The sequence below is a fragment of the Sphaerodactylus townsendi genome, linkage group LG11, assembly GCF_021028975.2.
Source record: "Sphaerodactylus townsendi isolate TG3544 linkage group LG11, MPM_Stown_v2.3, whole genome shotgun sequence".
NCBI lineage: Eukaryota > Metazoa > Chordata > Lepidosauria > Squamata > Sphaerodactylidae > Sphaerodactylus > Sphaerodactylus townsendi.
In genome coordinates this window covers 47,001,061-47,025,142 of record NC_059435.1, presented here as the reverse complement: position 1 = coordinate 47,025,142, position 24,082 = coordinate 47,001,061, and the positions used below count along the sequence as shown (strand labels likewise).

At 40.5% G+C, this 24,082-nt stretch overlaps 1 protein-coding gene across 1 annotated transcript in view; it reads right to left on the bottom strand.

Moving 5' to 3' along the window:
* The window catches only part of THSD7A (thrombospondin type 1 domain containing 7A), a 324,043-nt gene that overhangs the window by 235,097 nt on the left and 64,864 nt on the right, over positions 1-24,082 (bottom strand). Inside the window, exon 2 of the mRNA XM_048510570.1 lies at positions 14,255-14,796. Coding sequence (XP_048366527.1) covers positions 14,255-14,414 — 160 coding nt within the window. The 5' untranslated portion in view covers positions 14,415-14,796. The remainder of the gene's footprint in view (positions 1-14,254; positions 14,797-24,082) is intronic.

Below are 24,082 nucleotides of genomic sequence, written 5' to 3'. Positions count from 1 at the left end.
TGACTCGTTCGGTTTTTCTTGAACAACTCATATTCATCGATTACTACCTTCAGGAATGATCCCCACAAGACTACGTAATGCCTACTTCACCATATCCCTCTTACATTAGAATTGACAAGTGGTGACCTGCAACACTTGAAGGAGGTATTCCTCCCCACCCCCCATCACTGCTGATTCCCTCCTTACTGTTCAGGAGGGCAGGAGACCCACAGGGGGAAATCCCATATTCCTTCCCATTGCCAAGCCTGGCGTGGCTCCAGGCTTCACTACCTACTACTGAGCCCCAGTGCCAACAGCTGCCAACATCTTCCTCCACCACTTCTGCTGAGCCCAGGGCATCTGCTGTTGTGGTCAGGCTCAGAGTGGCACAATTCTAATCTGGTAAGTGCATTAACAATTCAATGCAAATATATTTTGTGGGAGAATTAAACTCACTGCCACATATTTTATTGTTGATTTCAGATTTTTTGCAAATATGGGGAGTCTCCCAAGTTTGATGAAAAACCTACTGAGGTCAGTGTGACCTCATCTGAAGATTTAGATATCTGCAGATATCACACATTACTATTAGATTAATATACTCAAAATACTTATGAGCTCAACAAAGGAAAGCTGATTTACAAAAATGAATCATAGGGGGTTAACTGCAATATTATTTGCAATGGCTCCCTTCTGCCTTGTCATTACACACACACGGGCATTCTATGTCTAAAAACAGTTATTCTGACACTTCTTCTACAGATGAATGCACAGGAACCTTTAACATTTCCATTTATACTATATGTCATTAAAGCTGCTCTTGTGGTTTACAATTATATTTGAAGATAACTCCTTTTGCACTTCACGTCTGCTGCCTCCTCAATGACTGGGACATTTCAACAGAGGCATCTTTACTAAGCACACACAATTGTCTTCAACAATGAACAGGGGCCTTTGCTTGCCCAGAACCTCCACGTGCTCATTAGCATTCCCACGGAGCTTTAGATCAGCTCCAATCCAAGGTCAGGCCATATGCACAAAATGGGTTCTTAGCTGCAGAAGACAAAGCTCTAGCCGTACTGCCACAACTCATTTGCTGTACTGCAGCCTTTATGCTTGGATCAATTTAAGGATTATAATTCAATACAGACGAACAATAACTTCTATGCCAATCTAAACATTAGCCAAGAACAAGTAGGGTGTATTTTAGTATGTGCTCGCTTTATCTCTTTAAAAAAATGAGAACTTGATAGTGAGTGTGCTTTTCTTTTAATTTATGCAAGATACATTGAAACACAGATTTATCACAATTAAGAAAACAGCATTTGGCATATATATTCCGTTAGTAAATTATGTATCCTGGAGATCTCTCTGGAACAAATTAGAAAATTAAACAGAGAACATCCTATTTATTATTGATGCAATCAATGAAGCAGGGAGCTGATAGAAACACCACTTCTAAAACAGCTATTCCGGCATTTGTTTTTACAGTATAGATGAATGCATAGGAGCACTTAATATTTCTATTGCATTTCATAAGTTGCTCCCATAAAACTCAGTTCACAACTACATTTGAAAAGAGAGCCTTCTGTTCTCTGTAGACTGTAAATTTGCTGTTTTAAACATTGTGGGCTGCCATAAGTATGGTGAAGACAAGAAAAGGAAAGGAGAGCGCAAAGAAGGAAAGCAGAAAAAGAAAGAACGGAGAAAAGAAATAACAGAGAAGTCATGTTCACAACAAACTTTTGCCATTTGGGTATGTGATGAAAGGGTAGATCCTTGACAAAAGACAAAAACAAGATTATTAGGACAGAGATGCAGCATGGTCTGCATTTATTATTCCCAAAGGGAGAGCTTGACCCTAACAGTAGTTCAGGGTGCACTTGGAGGAAGAGGTTATTAGACTTGCCTGTATCTTCCCCGTATACTACTTTGATCTTCCATTCTGCACTTCAGATTAGGTTGCGAGTGCACATCAGTACCCCTGTCTGTATGCCACATGGAGCAGAATTCAAATATAAAAAGTCAGATAAGCCAAGAACCAACTTTGAATTTGCTTCTTCTTCTTTGGGGCCTACTCTGTCTTTATTTGTGACAGCTTCCATTACCCAGAACTAGCCTTAGGCTACGCAGTGGCGTAGGAGGTTAAGAGCTCGTGTATCTAATCTGGAGGAACCGGGTTTGATTCCCAGCTCTGCCGCCTGAGCTGTGGAGGCTTATCTGGGGAATTCAGATTAGCCTGTACACTCCCACACACGCCAGCTGGGTGACCTTGGGCTAGTCACAGCTTCTCGGAGCTCTCTCAGCCCCACCTACCTCACAGGGTGTTTTGTTGTGAGGGGGGAAGGGCAAGGAGATTGTAAGCCCCTTTGAGTCCTGCAGGAGAGAAAGGGGGGATATAAATCCAAACTCTTCTTCTTCTTCTTTCTCCTCACAGACACCCAAGTCAGATACATACAGGAAATACACACTAAAAACACTTCAACATACACACACACACACACACACACACACACACACACACAAGAAATGTATGCGTGCACAATAACCTTTCTCCCATGTACATATAACTGACAAGAAATTCTATGCATCTGAAGGAGTCCTAACTGACAAAAAGCTTGGTCTGAATCAAATTTAATAAGTCTTCAAGCCACTACCAGACTCTTGTGTACAGAAAAACACAACCATATTTGCCCATTCGAAGTAGGAGGCCCAGTATCATGGTGTAGTATATAATTATAGTATTCACATTGTCAATTACAACAGAAATAACTACCTACTACCTACTAGTATTGATTTATAATTAATAGTGCCATCCTAAACAGAGTCACATCATTCTAAAGACTCCAATTTCAATAGCTTAGAAAGATGTAACTCCACTTAGGATTTCACTGCTAGTTCCTTCCAGCAATCAAGGCCACTTCTCACATTCCCCACTGCAAGCATACTATCTCGCAAAGAATGCCTGGATGTCACTGTTCTCAGGGCTTTTCTCCCATAATTATGCCAGCAACCCACAAGCAGCCATCATTCTTCCAACTGACAGCTCATTGCAGTTCACAGTGTCAGCTGACTAACAAAAACTAATGAAGCAAAAGGTGAGGAGGAGGGAAGTCAAATTCTGCTCCTGGCAAGGAACGCTTCTGGCTCCATCAGCTGCACACGAGCACGGTATGTGGGAGTGCATTGTTATGAAATGACAGTTGTGAGCAAGAGAAAACATCTAAAGACCCAGACAATTTTCTATTCCACACTGAATTGGTGATAACTATGTATTGCTCTTTCTTTGGAAGCCAACAATTTTCACATTTGGATCATTCAACAGCATACAGAAGAAAAAAATCCCACAAACACAATGCCTTTTTATTTTTTACTATGAGTGACATTGTGCAGCACAGAAGCATTTCGTCTTTACAGGCATTGTTTTACATTTAGACATTATATGCTTCTGTCTATTCACCATAATTTTCAAGCAAAGTGCTAGGCATATTAGTATGCTGTGCGAATACAATTAGTACGCTGCGAGGAAGTGATTAAATGGCACAATTTAAGTTTCCCGTGGGCCAAAGCACCCACCCACAGAGGAGTCTATCCACTGTATCTCTGCATGATTTATGATCCTGACTTCACTCATTTCAAATAGCCTCTCCTTGGGGGCAGGTAGCTGTGCCGTGTTTCTATACAAGACGTGACTGGATCATTCAACTGCTTGTGAAGCAAACAGTTAAGAAAAGGGTATTATTTAATTCATTTATTAAAGTGTGTGCATGTCCTCTCTTGGCCACACCACTAAGGAAGCATCCAAAATACTGAATTGGCTTGGCTGGTAGGAAATGAACAGGATACAGCAGCCAGCCCCCAAATCTGGAATTTAGGTGACAACCTAAATATAGAGCTGTTTTTCTTTATCCTTCTCCATCTACCCAGACCTACTGCCACTTTCCCTCTTACTCTCTCTTTTTCCCTCCCCACCCAGCACTCTTTCTGGCTTTCTCTCTCCCCCACGGAATTTCTCAATTTCTTTCCCCTTCGTGCACAGGTTGCTAGGATCCTGCCTGCTGCTGGATGGGCCCAACTACAGCTATGGAGGGAGGGTTTCTCATGGCCTGCTTTCTTCAGCTTGCCCCCCAGTAAGCCCTGTCCCATCTTTCTACTCAGCATCGGCGTCAACCACAAAGGGATCCCCACAGCTCCACCATCTCTTCACCTCAAAGGCTGGTAAGAAGAATAGGCAATAGCAGCACCACTTCTCCTCTCCAGAGGTTTCACCACCTTCTATATCTGCCTTACCACTTCAGAGGATTCAGAAAAGAGACTCAAATGGCTACACCAGCTGATTGCCACTGAAACTGAAAGTTTATTTGGGGGAGGGAGTTAAAACCCTCCAATCCACTTTCAGTAAGCTTTTTTTATTTTTATACAAACCTGATAGTTTTCCAAGACTTGTAGAAAACCTCCTCAGTCTGTACCTGGCCTTCATCTGTGGATTTAAATATCCACAGATCAAGATAGTGCTAGCTACCAGAACATAGAAGTAGAAACCTGCAAAGACTTGTGGGGAAAATCTCATTTCCTCTTCCTCCACTATTTCCTCTTCCCCTTTTTTTAAAAGTCCCCATAGCCTATCCATTTTTACTTCTTCTCTCTTGCCTTCCCACCAGACAGCCAACCTACCTTTATCAGTCCCTCTTATCTTCACTCCCTTTCCAGGTATGGCTCAGTTGTTTGGTGCCTGCCACTGGGCCAGGCACATTTGAATGGCAGGAAACCCTCAAGGACTTGTGAGAGGGCATCACTTTCTCTTTCAACCTCCATATTCTCTCCCCTTTCCTCCCCGCTTTCTCTCCTCAGCCATTCACCAAGTTCTTTCTTCTGTCTCATATCTTCAGTATTTCTCCAAGTTAGGAGAAAAGTCTATTTTCTCTCGTGGGCTCGATTCACAGATCTAGATACCTGTAGATCCACCCACACTTGAGAAGTAGTGGTGGCAATGATTATGATGGTGATGGTGATGATGAGTCTCTCTGTGAAGAAATAAATGGTGCATTGACTCTTACAAATTGTTTCCTGACATTGGGGACCTCATGTTTATCTTCAGCACATCCACTAACTTTCTGAGTTGGTTTATATAACCTTAGCCTCAAATTGTCTACTTGGGTGGGAAGTATAATGTCAGAGGAAGGAACTCACAGAAGATTGCAATCAGAGTCCACGAATGAAGGGTGCTCTGCAAATAGGCAAACAGGAAAACTCACCTGCAATCTTCTGACATTTTCTCCACCACCAGCATTACACTGGTTACAGACACAGATCTTTCATATAGGCAGTTCATTTTATTTATGTATTTGTTTCACTATCATACTTTTTTCCATTATGGAACTCAGATTCCTAAGAGATTTGCTATCCAGGTAATGAGGAGACCCAAGCCAACTTCATTTGCATAAGATTGATTGACTGATGATATAAGACAGGGCTCAGGGTGGCTCACATCATGATTCATCTCTGTATGCCTCTAAAGACATGCCCTTCACATATGGGCCATAACTCCATAATTCCCCCTTTGTACTGCTTTGGAATCTATTTGGATGGTAGAGAAAGTCATTCCTTTCTCCAGGTATTGCAGCTGTTCTCACTCCAACCTGATTCTTTCTAGCCTCTCAAATCTGATGCTGTAGCTTTGGAAACACCCTACACATCCGTACCACCAACATAATTTCTCTATTACTAATGATGCCCCAGCGACCAGGAACATTTTTCAAGGATAACCTGTTTGCCAGAGCTTCTCTGCAACATAATCAAGCCACAGCCTGGTCTTCACAAGAGGAGAACTTCTGCAAGTCAGCTAAAGACCTAAAATATCAATGAGAGAACAAAAAAAAGGACAGAAAGAAAGAAAGAAAGAAAGAAAGAAAGAAAGAAAGAAAGAAAGAAAGAAAGAAAGAAAGAAAGAAAGAAAGAAAGAAAGAAAGAAAGAAAGAAAGAAAGAAAGAAAGAAAAAGGCCCCATATTCAGCTCTATGATTAGAAGCAAGATAATGTATGTGATTTTATTTATTTATCTTGAACATTCTCAGGCTGCCCTTACCCACTAGAATGGGATGGCTGCTAATGCAAAGGTTTTTTGTACCTCTTTAGTAATGTTACATGAATAAATGTTAGCAGGCAATACATGAAGGTCAACTTTTGGTGACAACATTTTTTTTCCAAGCTATGAAGGGGGGACTGCTGAATCAAAGTGGTGACAGGGTATGGCCTGATTCGGGAATTTTCAAATATCAGAAATCTGCTATATATGCAAAACTCCTCTTCCGTGGAAAATACCATAATCACTCTAGCAGAAAAGGCAATAGATATTTGGCAACAATAACTGCACTTCAGATAGTGCCTTGTTCTGTTTGTAAACGAATCAATTAGATTTTGGCAACTTTCCCAAAGCTGACAATTATTTTAATTCCAAAAATTGTTAAGTCTTTTGAAACGCTACCGTTTTAAGTCTTTTGCAACCTTGCAGCCAGTTCCTCAATCTCTCCCATATGCCACACATCTAATTTTGCTGTTCAGCTACTTAGGCCCCATACAATTTAATTGCTGTGTTGTGGAAATATCAACACAATAAAAGACTATGCAGACAGATAAGAAAGGGGAACTTTTTTGATGTGGCATTCTCTATAACTTGACATCCGCAGAAATGTCTAGAGGACTCATTTACATCCATTTCTTTAACACCATAAAAGGATAATATTCTTCCAAATGCAAGAAAATCCAAGCAGCGCCTTCATCAATGAAGCCGCCACTTAACAGAATTGAACACTTGGCAAAAATGGAGGAATCACATCTTCATCAAATCTTTGATTCTAAATACAACCCAAAATTAAAACACTGATGAGTTCTAATCCGAGCAGAATAACAAGGACAATTATTATTGTATTATACTGTGAAACCAATGTCAATGATGCTTTCATTATACATACTTATAGAACTATAGGTCTTGGCATGGATGGCCAAGCTGGCCTAGCCCCATCAAACCTCTAAGCAGAGGCAGCTATGGTTAGTATTTGGATGGGAGGCCACTAAGAAATACCAGGGGCTCTATGCAGAGGAAGACAATGGCAAACCATTTTAGTCTCTTGTCTTGAAAACACTACTAGGTTGCCATAAATTAGCTGGGACTTGACAATACTTTAAACACACACACAGCACTATATATATATATATATATTTGTTAATTTGTTTTATTTAAATATTTATAAGTTTTTTAAAATACAAAGTATCTTCAAAACAGCATATATACAGTAAAATGATAACTTCATATTTAATTCAAATATGACACAACAAAACCACAAAACATCAACTTATGGCACTTTACTTAGTTGCATATTTTAAAAGTGTGAGACACATCACAGCCCTCAGACAGTCACCAGCCACCAGCCTGTTACACAGTGTGTAACAGACTTCCCTCTGTGATACACCTCTGATGATGCCGGCCACAGATGTAGGCGAAACGTTAGGAACAAGATGTACCAGGCCACGGCCACACAGCCCGGAAAACCCACCACAACCAGTTGAATCCGGCTGTGAAAGCCTTCGACAGCCACCAGCCTATTTTTCAACAGGGGCAAAGACCACAGAGGAAGCGGAAAGGATGACAGGGTGGAAAGAGACATGGATGATAAGGGACGAATGCAAGTGAATGCAGTCACAAATACTGAGGATTGATTACAACTGAGGATGGAAATTAAATAGGTAATAACAAAGGCTTCATGGAAAAGTGAGTTTTTGAAGATGGATATGAAGGCGAAAAGGAGTGACCTCTCACATCTTCAGGGAAGGAATTCCAGGTAATAAGATCAGTAAGAGAGAATGATCAGTCATTTAAGTGAGCACAGGACCTTCAAGGTGACCGAGGATGATAGAAATTAAAGAACTGGAAGAGGTTTACAGAGTAACATAAACACAAAAAGAGCCTCCACTCTTATTTCTACAATCTAAACAATAATTACTAGCAGATACCGGCTGCAGTTGTGGTTAGAACATTGGACTACTAGGACCAGGGAGACCTGGTTTCAAATCATCAGTGGCTTGTGTGGGTGCTGCAGGGAGAATTCCAGGGAGAATTCCACCACTTTAAGCCCTCTGGAAGGCACTTGCAAAAGGCACCAGAGCAGCAATACCTTATGGGCATGCAAAACTCCATGGGCGGGGGGGGGGAGCATTTGCCAGGCTGGGTTGTGCTATCCACTTAGCAGCTGAGCACCTGCACTAAGCAGTAGTTGCAGCTAAGGAACTTCTGGCACAGCTTCCTTGTGACCTGAAGGCCATTTCTGTAAGGCGGCATAAACAGCTCTATGCCAGTGGAGGCTCGGGACCGCTCGCACAGTATTGTGTGGGCAGCCCTAAAGCTGCAGCGAACCGCTGAGGCACCTCCACATGGAGCCACCTCGGGTTCGTCCAGTTCACCTACCTCTCTGCCTTACACAGCTCTGGACGGCTGAAAGGAAACCCCCACACTGCCCTCCGACCTCTGGGGGTCAGAAGGCAGTGTGGGCGTGTCTCTCCAGCCATCCAGAGCTGCACAGGGAGAAGAGGTAGGTGACCAGAACACTGTACGGGTCAAAAGTGGTGCTCTCATGCTAGTGCGCTTCATACCGCGCCAGCAGAAAGACGCTGCTTTTGAAAAAACTCGCTCAGGGAGCAACTTTCAAAAGTAGCATTTTCGCACCAGTTGGGAGGCGAGCACAGCGCTGCTGCAATTCAACTGCAATGCAGCAGCGCCAGCTGTGCGAACAGCACCTCAGGGACGGTGTTTTTACCATCCCTAGGGCGCTGTTTTTCAGCCATGTGGAAAAAGCCTAAGTAAGGAAACCTTATCTCTATCAACCATCAGTGGTGGAAGCTGCAATCCTCTCTACAATCTATCACATGAGGAACTACTGATTCAAATATCGGATGAGCACTAAAGATCACCAGATGATCTCAACCAACCTCATAGAGTTGTTGTGAGGCTAAAATGAGAAGATACACTGTGTACCCCATCCTGCATTATCTGATAGCTGGTAAATACTAACAGCAACCATGCACAGTAAAATGTTATAGAGTGGATAGTAAAGGGAGCGATCTTATATACATAATCAAATGCAGAGGCGTGGCTATTAAGGGGAAGGGTGCGTGCCATACAACAGGCAGGTGCTGATGGGGATGGAAAAACGCCCCCACCCCAACCCCACCCCTTCCCCCCTCGCCAGACCTGGCCCTGCTTCACCAGCCTGGCCTGTTTTGAGCTGACAGAAAAAGGTATGAGAGGGGTTGGGGGGGGGCAGCACAACGGGGGGGGGAGCCAGCGCCCAGGCACCATTTTGCCACAGGCGCCATTTTCTCCCCCTATGCCCCTGATCAAATGTCAGAATTTTAGACCACTTACATTATTAATTATTATAAGGGAACTTATTTAAAACTATTCCTTTAATCACTGGTGACAACCATTACACAATTTCCGATGGAGTTATTCCTCTGCCATGTTTTTCCTTCAGATGACTGAAAATAAGAGGGAAAACAAAAATAATTCCAGTGGTACAAGGTCCTGCACATTGGGCCTAACCTTAAACTCATTCTTGGGACAATGTCGCCTTCTATACATACACATATACACACCCCTAGCAGCGTGAGAACTGTTTCCCTACGGAACAATCCCACACTACTGGGTGCACGTTGGTCGCAGGCTAAGTGGGTAAGAAAGAAAGACACATACACTTGGCCACACCTGCATAGTTATGTTATTTACAAATATTCACCAGAAACATGGGATCACACCATCTGCTGGTTTCAACAAACCACAGATGGGCTCTCCCCTCCCACTAAAAGCCATGCCCTCAAAATGCTACAAGATGTGCTTCATTCTTTTGTTCTCATTTCCTCCACTTCCACAGCTCAACCCATTCACTTTCACCCAAAGCCCCAAAGCTTGCTTCACATCCTTCCCGTCTTCCCTCCTTGTAGCTTAGGGAACAGCTGATACAAATGGCAGTGCTATAATTATCACTAACCCCAAGAGACCTGTTTCTACAAATTTTATAGCAATTCAATTCTGAAAGTCATACGGCATCTGGCTCCTGCCTTATAGCATCCAGAACTATAAATGCACTCGGAACACCCCCAAAAGTTTGAAGAGCTTTAATCCACAATCAATACATTTTGCCATCAGGATTTACTTCACACTATTTAACTGGAGTCTTTTCTGTCATTGAATTCTTGAGTGATATACCAGTGTTATTACTGTATTTTTAAGTGTACCGTAAGCAACTCAAAACCGCATTTCTTCTGTTTGTATTTTAGAGATACAAGTTGAGAACAAATCCCCATCATAAAGTTCCTTGTAAGGTTTTGAAGGAGCCATTCGTGTGTATCGTGGCAATCTCCGACCAAAGATAGATAGGATAAACAGAAGCCTTTCTGATGATATTAATACTGATGGATGAGTTACCCCAGGCTCAGCATGTAATGGGCTCATCTCATTGAAGTTAATTTAGAGTCAGTAAGATTCAGGACCAAATTAAAGTTTGTCTCTGTTCAAAGAATCATGCTTTTTATACAAGTTTTACAGCTGCTTTACACATGTTTTACAGCCTTTAAAAAATATTTATAAAGATTTATACCCTGCCTCATACTCATGTCTCTAGGTGGTTTACACAGTTCAAAACAATAAAAAACCATAATAAAACATCACAAATAAAATACAATTAAAACAACAATTTAAAAAACATTAAAAATAACCCCAACCACCAATCCCCCATTCTCACCCCAGCTGTAGAGGAGGGTGTTTCCAGAGAGGCCAACCAAATGCTTGAGTGAAGAGGAAGGTTTTCACCATGCACCTAAACTCATAAAGGGTAGCACATGGCAGATCTCTGAGAAGAGACTATTCCAAAACATGGGGACAATCATGGAGAAAGCCCTCTTGCATGCACCCACATGTCAGCTGGGGGAGGTACCATCAGGAGTGACTTCCCCTGTGACCTCAGTGCCCAGGCAGGTACATATGAGCTCAGGCACTCCTTCAGGTAAGCAGGGTCCAGGCCGTTTAAGGCTTTATCTGTCAATACCTTAAATTGGACCCAGGAGTGGATTGGGAGCCAGTGCAGTTCCTTAAGGACCAGTGTGATATGTGTAGACTGGCTTCAAGTCACAGCTGTCTTATGGCAACCCTATAGGGTTTTCAAGACAAGAGACATTTGGAGGTGGTTTGCCATTGCCTGCCTCCACATCATGCCCCTGGTGTCCCTCCCATCTGAATACTTGTCGGGGTCAAGGCTAAGTGTGTGTGACTGGACCAAAATCACCAGGAAGCTTTCATGACACTTAATCACTACAACACACTGGCTCTCTTCGTCGCCTTTAGCTAGAATAAAATATTACCACATTGTTATTTTATCCAAAATATAAACACCAACATTTGTACTACATTATCAAATAATATAAATCATTTAAAGTGATTAGGTATAGGTTCATATCAAGCTGCCAGCAAAGGGCAATTTCACCCAATTACTCCTCCCTACTACAGCACTCCGATTATGGTACATCAAAGATTTTCAGGACCAGAAGTAATCTGTTGAGATAAAGGAAAGGAAGAGAACACTATTCTGCCAATACTTTCTGCAGACTTCTCCACTGAATCCAACTTGACATTTGACAAAATACAATTTATTTCTGGTCCCCATTTGACACAATGACCTATTTTTACTGCCCAAATGTTCATTCATTATTCATTTCAGATGAATTATTGCCCTAAGAAAGGGTGGGGGAATTAACATGAGACAACATTAATACCTAAGACCCGGGGGGGGGGGGGGGGCTTTGCCCTACACCAGAAGCATCCTTCAGCAAATGAAGAGCATATAACCTATTTCTTAAATCTTCTAGAAATACAAAGCTGTCTAGATTAGTGAGGATTCTATCTCACTGCCAGTGCTCCTTGCCAATACAGAATACAGAGACCTGATGGGCTGACAAACCTATAAAATATTTTGGAAATCTGGTAATACTGAGATGCTTTACTGAGGTTCTGGACTAACAGGATAATGACACACAGCTGATTTTGTATCCTGTTAATTCTAATATGTTCCTTGGATCTTCAACTCTACAAGGCTAGTTTCCAAGGAAGAGTGATCATCAGGAGGTCACAGAACTGGAGAAGCCAATGAATGTCTTTGGAAATAACATAAAAGTACGCCACGTGTTCATTATGAGATCAGCAGAGAAAAGGCTAACTAACAGGGATGGTATTTCTTTTCCCCTTGGCAAGGTATTAGTGGTCATCATCATCAGGGTTGAATTTATTTGCCTCTAATAATAAGCAAACCCTAGATGAAGATTGTAGCTTGCCTAAGCAGATCAATTTCCCACAAGCTTACAGTGCTGAACATAGGCTTAATTTTTGCTCTTTTATCTTCTTTAAAGGCAGCAACATACCAAGGAAAAGTATACCAAGATCTACAGGGGAGCGGGGGAGCAGACAAGACTATGCAAAGTGTAAATCGCTAAATAGAAAGTGCCTGCACAGAACAAACACAGCAATATACAGCCACATGCTTAATATTTCTAAACATCCTCCCCTCTTCCCATATTGACTCCTTCATCTAAACAAACTAGCATAGTAACCCAGGTAAGCATGCAGAATGCCTTAGATTTGTACCATACTAAACTGCACTGTGCTGCCCTTTGCAAACATATAATCTTATACCTAAGTTGTTAAATTCAATTATTATCACCTTTGCTCAATGTTGCTGTTTTCAAAGTATTAAGTACAGGCCATTACCTGAAAAGACCTATTCAGTAAATAGGGAGGGAGGGAGGGATATTGCTGGATTGTACTTTCTATAATTTTATTCTAAATTACTTTAATCAAGGAATCAATACTCAGTCAAATACAGGAGTTTAGCAGAATGCCTTTATTTTAAAAAAGTAATTCTAAAGTTGCAACACTTGGTATGTGTATTTTCCCCACAGCATTTCAAACTGACCCCTTGTTTTAACTAGATAGGAGACAATCTTCTAAATTTGTCAATGGTTCAATTAAAGAAAATAACACGGGGTCACTGTTGGTTCTGTATCACTGTCATTATGCCATCGATCTCTCAGAATCAAGGCAAACCAGTAGAGGGGGTTCCCCACAGCCCTTCAAATTTCTTTCTGTCTAGAGTTATTGGGAGAGCCTGCTTTCTAGTTGAATTGAATTCCCCTTTAATCTCCTTTAGCTACTGGATAGATGCAGTCTTAAAAAATTCAGGATATCAGTGTAATTGTAAATTGATCTGTCTCTTTGGGAAAAGGCCAAGAGTTTTCTCCACAAGTAAGAAGATGGAATCTGTGCGCGCACACACACACACACACACACCTCAAACCATTAATGCACTTTTTTGTTGTTGTTGTATTATTAAGAAACATTCTGAAATAACAGTATCACCTTTCTGGTGATCTGTTCCTAACATCACTACAGAACTGATGTTTCCAATTTTGAGACACTGCAAGTCAATAATCTTTGAAATCTTTGGGTCTCAAAAAGGACTAGAATATCTCTGAAATAGGAAGTAATTCACTTTCCTTTTTTAAAAAAAAAAGCATCCTTGTCAGTAACCTAGCATTAAGTGAAGATCAACGTAGCCAATACACATATTAAAAGATTGATTTCTATTGAAAAGTTAGGAACAAACAGCAGCGACTGCTCAGCCTTTGAAATCAGGCACATTGCTTGTTAGTGCCAGCATCAAGGAAATAATCTGTCTACTGTGCTGCTGAATCCATATAGCCTATTTGCCATGGGCTCTTCAGTTACGAGATCTGGCAACCCTTGGATTATTTCACCTAATCCATCATTAGCTTTCACACGTCCTAATAACCACGCAATGAACTGAATTTGACAAACACCAACTCCAATCCATGATGCCTTCTGAGTGCATTCTGTGTCATTTTAGATGGAAATGCACGCAGGATCTCATAATAAATAAATAAAATAAATGTTCTTAGGACTCTGTCAAGCACTGGTATTATCTTTCCCTCCCTTCTTAATCACTAAGTATGTACTCTTGTTAATGCAGGAATACAGAAAGAAGGGAAAACAACAGAAAGGTTAAATAACCATGCAACCAGGAAAGCCATCTGTCATTAAATTGTGCAAAATAATATTCTCCAACAAAAATAATCCCAGAGACAGGTATTTGAAAAGAGCCACAACAGTCAATATGAAACACAATTAGAACAGTAATATGCCCTTCTCGTTCACTTACCAGTCTTCCACAAATACACAGATGAAGTTTCAAATTCACTTTGCGCTTTAGCTCCTCGGATTCCAAACAGAAGAACCACAAGAACTCCAACATACTTGCTCGGAAGAGGGGAAGCCCCTGGACCACCAGATAAAGCCGTGCTCTTCCCTTTCAGCCCCATGCCTTCCAGAAGCCTGCTCCAGTGTCAGAATCTGCAGTACAATGGATAACCCTGGTGGCGTGAGTAAACCCTCCCCCGCTCAGAATTTCTTCACAGGAACGGCAGAATGAAAATCACTTTCTAGCTATTGTGCATGCCAGTTGAAAAGGAAAAACTGTTTAACATCAGGGAACAATAGAGCTCTTGCTTGCTGCTGTTAATGCCGCCGCCACCGCTGTTTCAGCTGCTGCGGCTGCTGGTGCTGTGGTTGTTACTCCACGCTCCCCCATTCAGTGGTTAGTAGCAGCTTCCATCAGCTGAGAGAGACAGCTGTCCACAGGGGGCTCTAGCTGACTGAGCAGGTTATCTTGGTCTGAGAGGCAGCAGCAGTCATTTACACCAGCTGGAGAGAGGGAGGGAGAGAGAGAAAGAGAGGAGGAGGAGGAGGAGGAGGGGAAGGAAGAAACACAAATAACCAAATGCTGTAATCAGATTCGTACTACCAAATGCAAAATGCTGTTTTCTACACATCTCCAAGAAAGATATCCAAAATGATATATATACTCCATTAAGACACTTAAAACACACTGAGAAATGCCTGAGCCATGTAAAGAAGTAAAACTATTCAGCACTAATGATTCCCCTGTTCTTTTAAAGCAAGTTGGCTACATGTAATTCTAACATAGTTTGAGCTGACACAGTGCAAAATGGAATACTGAAGAAATGCTTTATTTTGAAAACATAAATGAGGTGACAGAACGGCAGTTGCACATAATGAAAATGCTGAAAAACTGAACATTTAGTGAACAGTAACAAAGGCATTCAGACATGCATTTGATTAAATCTCCCCTTAAAGATTCAAGTAACGAGAGAAATTTTGTTCCACGGTTGCTTTGTTTTGTTTTAGTAACTTACTTTCCTTTTATTCTCATAATGAGGTATGAGGCAGGCAGGGGAGAAAAAACCACGTGCAGTTTAATTCACCTTTTAACTGCAATTCTTATGCAATTCTGCAGAGCAGCAATTCTAAAAGTCTATATCAGAAAGGTCTTCATATCAATGTGCATCTGTCAATATTCCAACATACATGTGAATAACTCTTACCTCTAACTCCAAGTCAAAGTGGATTTGGGTGCAATTACCACTGCTCGTAAACATGAAATTAGGGTTACTGACTAGTTTTCAGTCTCAATATGAACAGACTATACTATACTAGGTTAAAAAGAATGCAAAACTATACTATACTATACTAGGTTAAAAAGAATGCAAAACAAGGGTCTGAAGTGAAGTTACATCTTCTCAAGCATAGAGTGTCATTTTAAAATTCACCCCCATGAACTGGAACAAAAGACTGCACTGGCTAGTGTTTTCTTCATATCGAGGAATGGGAGGGCACAGGAAGGGCTCTCAGAAGAGCTATTGTAAGAAGCTGGGGGGAGTGGGGTTCAACCAAAAATACATTCTAGAGACACAGCAACTGGACAGTTTTAAATGATGAAGCTACTGTTTGTTGAAAGAGAAAACCTTCATTCATCCTCTCTTGGGGAACCTGTCATTTCACAGAACCATCCCAGACTCCGTTTCTTCTGCATGCACAGGGCTTAAAAGCAGCCTTGATCAAATAATTCCCAAGTCCTCATCTGTTTAAATATTCTGACATCAGAGCAAATTAGCAATGTTGAAGGTTGCAAATTTGTCTTTGTTTACTTTCCACTCTGTTACGCCTCTAAGAGGGAATTAAAGGCTCAGGAAGCCCTAGCACTGTGAGGTTGTGATTAAGAGAGATAAGCAAGGGTGGATTACTGTTCCTCAGCTGTTGAAAAAGAGGCAACAATCAGGAGATTATAGGTTGATAAGGGATACACAGAAAACCATGAGCCTAACAAATTTATAGCTTCCTGACAGAGAACTCATTGCAGCAGCCAAGGTATGGCAAAGACACAGAGATGCACCTCAACCATGTAATATTCATTTATAGCTCTGTTCATTTAATGCTGGTGTGACTGAGCACTGACAATTCTGGACACTGCTTCTAAGAATCCAGAAATTTAAGGCAAATGTTTCTTTGGAGGGAATCCTTCCAATCGATCCCTCTAAATTAATAAAGACTGCTGTTTTGAACTTGCATAAAATTACTTCTCGAATTCACAAGTCAAATCAGAATGCCCAGTTCCTTCAAAAATCCTTGGATCGCTGAGACTTGCCATGACTATTAATTCTGGATCGCTGTTATGCTTGTTATACTACTTTGATGATTCAGAGAAAGCTTTTGAACTGAAGAGCAAAGAAGCGTCTCACAGCAGGGAATTGTGAACTAGGAACCAGTTGTTCGTGTTCAAGGAGTTTCATGAGTTACAAGAGGGAGAGACACAGAATTGAAAAATGTTTTAATAGCTTAAGGTGACACTGGGATTGACAGTTCAAGTAATGCCATATCATTGCATCCCCTTGGTCCAAAAGAAAGTATGTTGAGCTCCACATGAAAGCAGCCTAACATCCAGAAGACGGTGCCCAAAAACACAAACATGCAGGAGCCTTGGTTGGAAAGGAGACATGGAGAGGATTATGTGTATTCAAGTGAGTTTTTGGTGGGATCCTACACGTTAGTGATTTATGTAAATAAAATACCTTTCTGTACTTTAAAGATAGCAAACTATAGTAAGGATTGTGTTTAGGCAATATCAGCCAGGAACACTTTTCAGAATGAGATGATGACATAACAAAAGACCAGCTAGGCCCACCAACAGGTCCAGCATCCTGTCTTCCATAGTGGTAGATTAAATGTCCCAGAACACAGGTGTCCAACTCACTTTCCAGATGTTATGGACTATAGTTCCCATCATCCACTGCCAGCATCATGCTGGCAGTGGATGATAGGAACTGTAATCCTTAACATCTGGAGGGCCACGAGTTTGACACCTATGTCCCAGAAGGTTCAATGGAGGTGACATGAGCTAAAACTGCCACTCGCAGATGCCCCCCAACAACTCAATCTAATCACAATTTTGTCCAATCCTCTTTTAAAGCCACCTTCAATAGTGGCCAGAACTAAATTCTATCACCATGAGTTCCACAAGTCCATCACGTTATATGAAATACATCCTTTTAAGAGTCCTGAATATACTGTCTGTCAACTGATGCCCCTGAACTCAGTACTTTTGGACAGAAAAAAAATATCTTCCTATCCACTTTTTCCACAGAAATTATAATTTTATAATCCTCTATTTTGTTCCCCATTGGTCTTTTTATTCTAAACAGAAAAATCTCAGACTGTTTAAGCCTTTCTTCATATGGAAAGTGCTTGATCTAGGTCAGTGGTCTGCAACCTGCGGCTCTCCAGATGTCCGTGGACTACAATTCCCATCAGCCCCTGTCAGCATGGACAAGTGGCAGGGCTGATGGGAATTGTAGTCCATGAACATCTGGAGAGCCGCAGGTTGCAGACCCCTGATCTAGGTTTTATACCTTTCCATTTGCTCAGAAAGAAGTAAAATATTATCATTTGTTCAACTTTATATTAATGCTAAAGTAATGCTCACTGTATATATACTAAATAAAACATACAAACAAATATGTAGCAATCCAGAAAATATCCTGGTAAACATGCCTGGCTGGAAAACTGCTACCATACTGATAATATGCTAGCTAGCCAAGAGCCTCATCCCGGGCAGCAGGGGGCAAATCCGTTGGTGGAAGTGGTGCCAGCAGCGCCAGTGAATTTGCCCTCCCTGGGGCACTTAACCCAGCAGATGGGTGTAGTCACTAGCATGTGGCTGCTGTGGTGCTCCCCAGTGCTGAGACGTAGTGTCAGACACTGCACAAGCGTCCCAGAGTCCCTGCCACCACCACTAGTTGACTCCCTCCCAGTCATTCAGCACATTATGCTGGTGGCTGAAAATTGAGACTTGCCTCACCCTTTGGATGGCATAAGTCTTTCAAGCCCCATAGAGGCTTCTCAGCAACAGAGAGGCATTTTTACTCTCCACGCCACTGGGAAGCCTCCTTGGGAGTGGCAGCCAGACACAGCCACGGCGCCATGGTCGGGCACCCAGCTTTTGGATGGGATTGCCCATCTGATGCAGGTGAATTTAGAATCACTTTACCTTACAAAATCCAATAAATGTCCATATAATTGACTAAACAATAAGAGTAACAAAACACTGGGTACTCAAATGGAGAAGTTACTGATAAATGTCCCAATCATTATTCTCACAAAGTTTATTTGCATAAAAGATTGCTATTGGTCAGAATATATAATTTGAATATGTGTGCTGTGAGTTAGCCATAAGATTCTACTAACTAATAAATGTAACCCATGGTGATACAAAACACTTGTCTATATTAGTGATGAGCCTAAAGGAAGAGTTTAGTAACTTCTACAAAATGCACACATACATTTTGGACAATTTTTACATGTCTTTGTGGAAGAGTGAATCAAACTGTTTACAAGGGAATAGCACTAGGTAGAAATGTAGCCAAGTCAATGTTTCCTTGGCTCAATCAACACAGGTTTCTTTGTTTAACTGGGAAATAACACCAGTGCACCTGTACATTTAGTCATGTACCCCATTGAAAGTAAGGTAGTACTAAAGGGTAATACCCACACCTGGAGGAGAATCCAAACGCAGGTTTCTTTTGCCCATACTGTATTGCTTTCAGTAAATATCCATCTGGAAATGCATCTGACTTCAAAATATACATTTCCGACCTACTTGGAATGCACATATTTGCCTCTTTTTTCAGTCCAAAAGTAAAAGGAAGAGCGTTAGAGCAAACTGATTACTTACAATGGGACTGAAACAACTCCAGTAGCTCTCACTCCAAGAAGGCACCACAAGAAGTTATGTTATTAATCAATATAGCACTTGCTACACACATGTGGCTTCACAATCGTTACTTTATCCACCCTCTCAATAACTCTAGCAACGAGGCCACTCTCATTTATTCAGTAAGAGACTGAGTGAAAGCAACTTGTCAGGGAATCAATAGCTCAGTAAATATTTTAACAAATTAACCTTAACACACCATTCTCTAGGAAGTTTACACTGAAACACCTATAAACATGGCCACAATAAGAGATCGTCAAAATTTCAAGTTATTTCTTGGGAATAAAACACAATGCTAGCTCTGTTTTCAATAGATATCACTAGTTTCACCTAAGAGATACTATTGCTTTGCAACAACATTCTACAGTCTGTAAAGCCACTTAATGGTGAGCAGCAACCACCCATGGATGAACAGAATTTTTCTGATATTCTTCTCTATCTCTGCAGTCCCATTCAATCTCTATAAAGATCATTCCTGGGTCATGTGATCTGTATAGAAGAACAGCTACTTGGGTTGGAGTGCTGGAGTACAAAATGACAAAGGATTGAGATTGACTTCTTTCCTCAGTGGAGCAGTGCTTACAAAAGAGGGTGGAAGAGTAATTTCATCCCCATATCTTTCTTCACTTCAGCCCTTACCCCAACACACACCCTGTGTGGCTGTTTCTTTCTGGGGAGCACCGCATTCTGATGCAGAATACAGCCTACTAATCTAAACCAGAAGTTGTCTTTTTTATTTTAATTTCACACGGAATATGCATTTTTATGCTTATTTTCAGCATTAGTTTTGATTGGTGTAAAGATTGATGAAAAGCGCTAGCATAACTAATGCTGTTGCTACTGTTCTTTTGAGATTCAGGTTTACCACAAAGGCACAGCTAAGTCATCATCAGATCTTTCAATGAGGAAGCTTAAGGGTTGGAAAACCTATTAACAAAGCATTATGTGATTTGAAGCATTTGCACCCCATATCCAATGGTCAATATACCTACTCCATGTACATCTGTCCATTGGTAGAGAGCTCAAAGGCTGTCAGGTTACCATCTGTGATGAACTTTCTACTCAACGGGTCCTGTGATCTTGTATGTGAGAACGTTGCAAGTTTTTTGAGGCACTATTTGGTCAGGCGCAATCATTGCCTACATAGCAGTAATGGTTAAATTAATTTATATGTGCGGTTTACAAGGCGTGGTTGTGAATGTTCAACATTGTTTTAATGTATTTAATGTTTTAATGGTTTTTAATGTTTTAATGTCTCAGTTAGTAGATAAATACCTCTTTTCTACTAACTCTGTAATTTATAATGCCAATAAAGGCTTTGGAATTGGAATTGGATATACCTACTTACTCTGGAAAATATATCTGCTTATGCTTCTTTACTTAGAATTGGTGGAGGCATATTTCACTGGATGCTGTAGTTGATAACCCACTCAACAGGTTACAGCAGTTTCTTTCTCCCCCTTTCTCTCCTCTCCCCTCTGCTCCCCACAGTGTTGTTATAAGTGAGCTATAGAGAACAGTTGTCTTTTTATATTCTCCTTGAAAAAGCCAGGCATGGAAAATCATTTCCCAAGTCACAGAGCTAATGCTTCTTGGAACCACATTTGGAGATGAATCCTGAAAGTAATATGCTTTGGGGCTACTGAGGGATGTGAATATATCCTTCCAAATGGTCTTCAAAAAACTGAAACAAAGTAGATGACATCAGCCAATGGGTTCTTAAGAAACATCACATTGCGTACTTAATTCTAATAACCATTCTAGAAGGCAGTATGTTTCCAATGACTTCATGTAAGCATAATGACTTTGTACACAAAGGTATTATGTATTCTTCATACGGATGAAAAAGACCCACTTATGAAGATATAAAACAACAAAACTCTATGATGTACTGTGAGTCACACATGTGTACTTAAAGATCCAGCTCCTTTACTTCATACAAGAATTTGATAATATTAAATTAATTCATATATCGTTCAAATATACTAACGTGCAGATGAGTAACCACAGAAATTCATTGTTCATAATAAGGAAACAAAGGTGAAAAACTTGACAGTTTTAGGCATGCCCATTTGAACAGCACAGTAAAAAAAATACCCACCCATACCTTTAATCCATCTCCACTCATCTGTGTTACAACAAATATGTCTTCATGACTGAAGAATTAGTTCAATTCTTTGGAATTGTGCATGTAAGGTAAACTCTCAAGAGGCAACTCCTTTTTCTGAAGACAAACTATGAGACTAGAAAGAATGATGAAAGACTGAAGCTTATTCTGACCTCTACCACTATCCTATTGTGACATCACTACAACATTTTAAACTGGGAAAAGAGCAGCAACTTACTCTTAGGGAGTAAGATCTGTTTGACAACTGAGTGTGGATGGTCAGCCATCTCTGAATCAAGGGATTCTTCATTTTGATATACAAAATATTTGAGACCAACATTATGTTTTCACTGGGTGTAATGGTTGCTGCTACCACTGTGTTTGCTCCCATACTGTTCTGCAACAAATAAACTTTCAGCCCACATGCTCAACATGAACCACATACTTACACAACATGTATTCTGACTTGTGAGAGAAATCCAAAGGTTTGGATCCAAAATCCAAAGCTTGAAGTGGCAAGAAACCAAAGAACTAATGCACTGGAACTAGTTTCAGACAAAGAAGTGGAGTTGTAGTTAGAGATGAGTTAAAAGATTCAGAACATCTTGGGAGCATTATAGCTGCATAAGAAAGTGACCCTTCCCTGCATCAGAAATTGACCCTTTTTTACAGTTTTTCAGCAGTTCACATAAAAATGACTGTTTATTTACATTTACATTCTCTCTCATTTCATTTGCCCTTTACGACATTGTCCTGCAGCTAAATGAATGATATCATCACATTTACTATATGATCCCCCAACTGACTGTAATCCACTGATCCAAGAATCATTGACTTCACCCCCAACTGGCCTTGTTTGTCCTGGACTGATGTAATCTTCTTGTTATATCTGACTGGATAATAGCTTCATGATGTCATTCGACTTGTTACACTTAATTGGCTAAAGTAACAACCAGAAAATAAAAAGTTTCAAAAAAACATAGGTTTGACATGTAGACATGTACATTTCTTCTTCTATTGACAGAAGTAATTACAAAAGTTTTGTAATTATCATAATTAAATGAAAAAAGTTCCCCACCTAAACAGCCTATAGCAATAATAATAATAATAATAGCTTCATAAAGGAGAACACTTTGTCCTATCTCTGAAATTTGACAGTGTGGATACCTAGATGAGTAGTGCAATGTTCTTCAGTGTTGTCCAATTTAGGATAACCATGAAAGTACAGAAGGGGGGGAGGGCTCTTCCATTGAAACAATGAAACAATAGGAAATAATGATAAAATAGAATTATAAAACTGAAACAATAAAATAAGCAATAATGAAATAAAACTACATGAATCAACACAATAACACTACCTTTGGCATCAACGGTGAAAATGAAAGGGTGGGGGGACTCCCATATACATATCTAACATAGATGGTGTTTACAATAAATATTGCTACAATTAAAGGGTTTTTTAAGGAAAAGGTTTCCCTCCCCCCACCCACTCAAACTACTATTATTTCCAAACAATGTTATGTTATGCTATGTATGTCTTATGGTTTATAACAAGTTGTTCAAAATACATGAGTAAAGATAGTAGGAAATTATTTTTTTACAAAAACAACCTTAAGGAAGATATACTCTTATTGAACTGAAGAGACTACACAAATTATCCAATTAAGATGTTAACAAACTAATAAATATTAAATTAAAAATAGCTACAAAGCATTATTATAAAGGTACAGTGTATGTGGCCTCTAGGTGTCATACTTGACCACATTTAGTCTAGCATATCAATCAAAGAGTAGTCTCATTATTTTTATATCAAACAAAGATTCCCATTTGTAAATACAAACTCCCTTACTCTAATTTCTTATTCATTTTTAATAGAAAGCATAAATTCACCTTGTAAAGTTAGACCATTCATACAAAAGTTCTTCCCACATTAATACATTAAAAATAGATGGTAGATTTGTTTCTTGTCTTGGGTTTCCCTTCAGTAGTAACCAAAAATTATAAAATATTCATAAGGCATTTAACTATTAATATGCATGTCCATGCAAATGGGACACCTTGACTTTCCCCTTAAATACAATTTCTGAAAAACTACAAAGAACTCCAGAATATAAATAATCTAAAACACAGTAAGAAAAATTATTTCGAAATCAACCTATAACTAGTATATTGCATTGTAGATACATCAGGCCAGCCGTCCATGTTTATAGCTGAAGAAGAAGAAGAGTTGGATTTACATCCCGTCCTTCCTGTCCTGTAAGGAGTTGGATTTATATCCCCCCTTCCTCTCCTGTAAAGCCAAAAGGGCTGACAATCTCCTTTCCCTCTCCCCCCCCCCCACAACAAACACCCTGTGAGGTAGGTGGGGCTGAGCCCAAGGTCACCCAGCTGGTGTATGTTGGAGTGCACAGGCTAATCTGAATTCCTCAGATAAGCCTCCACAGCTCAAGTGGCAGAGAGGAAAATCAAACCAGGTTCCTCCAGATTAGAGTACACCACTACGCCACTGCTGCACTGTTGGTCCTGAATCCAATTTTACTTTTTGTTCATGGAACATTTTGAAGGCTGTGGTGTTGTCCTCTTCACCTATTTCTGTTGACAGTCAGCAGAGAAATGTCTATTATAGCATCAGACAATGGCATTCAATTAAATGCTGAAATACCTGAGTCAGACGTCTAACATGGGGAAAAAACCTAAACCTGAACTCCATTTAGATGCTTCCACTCCTGACTTCCCTAACATTTTGCCCTTGCCTT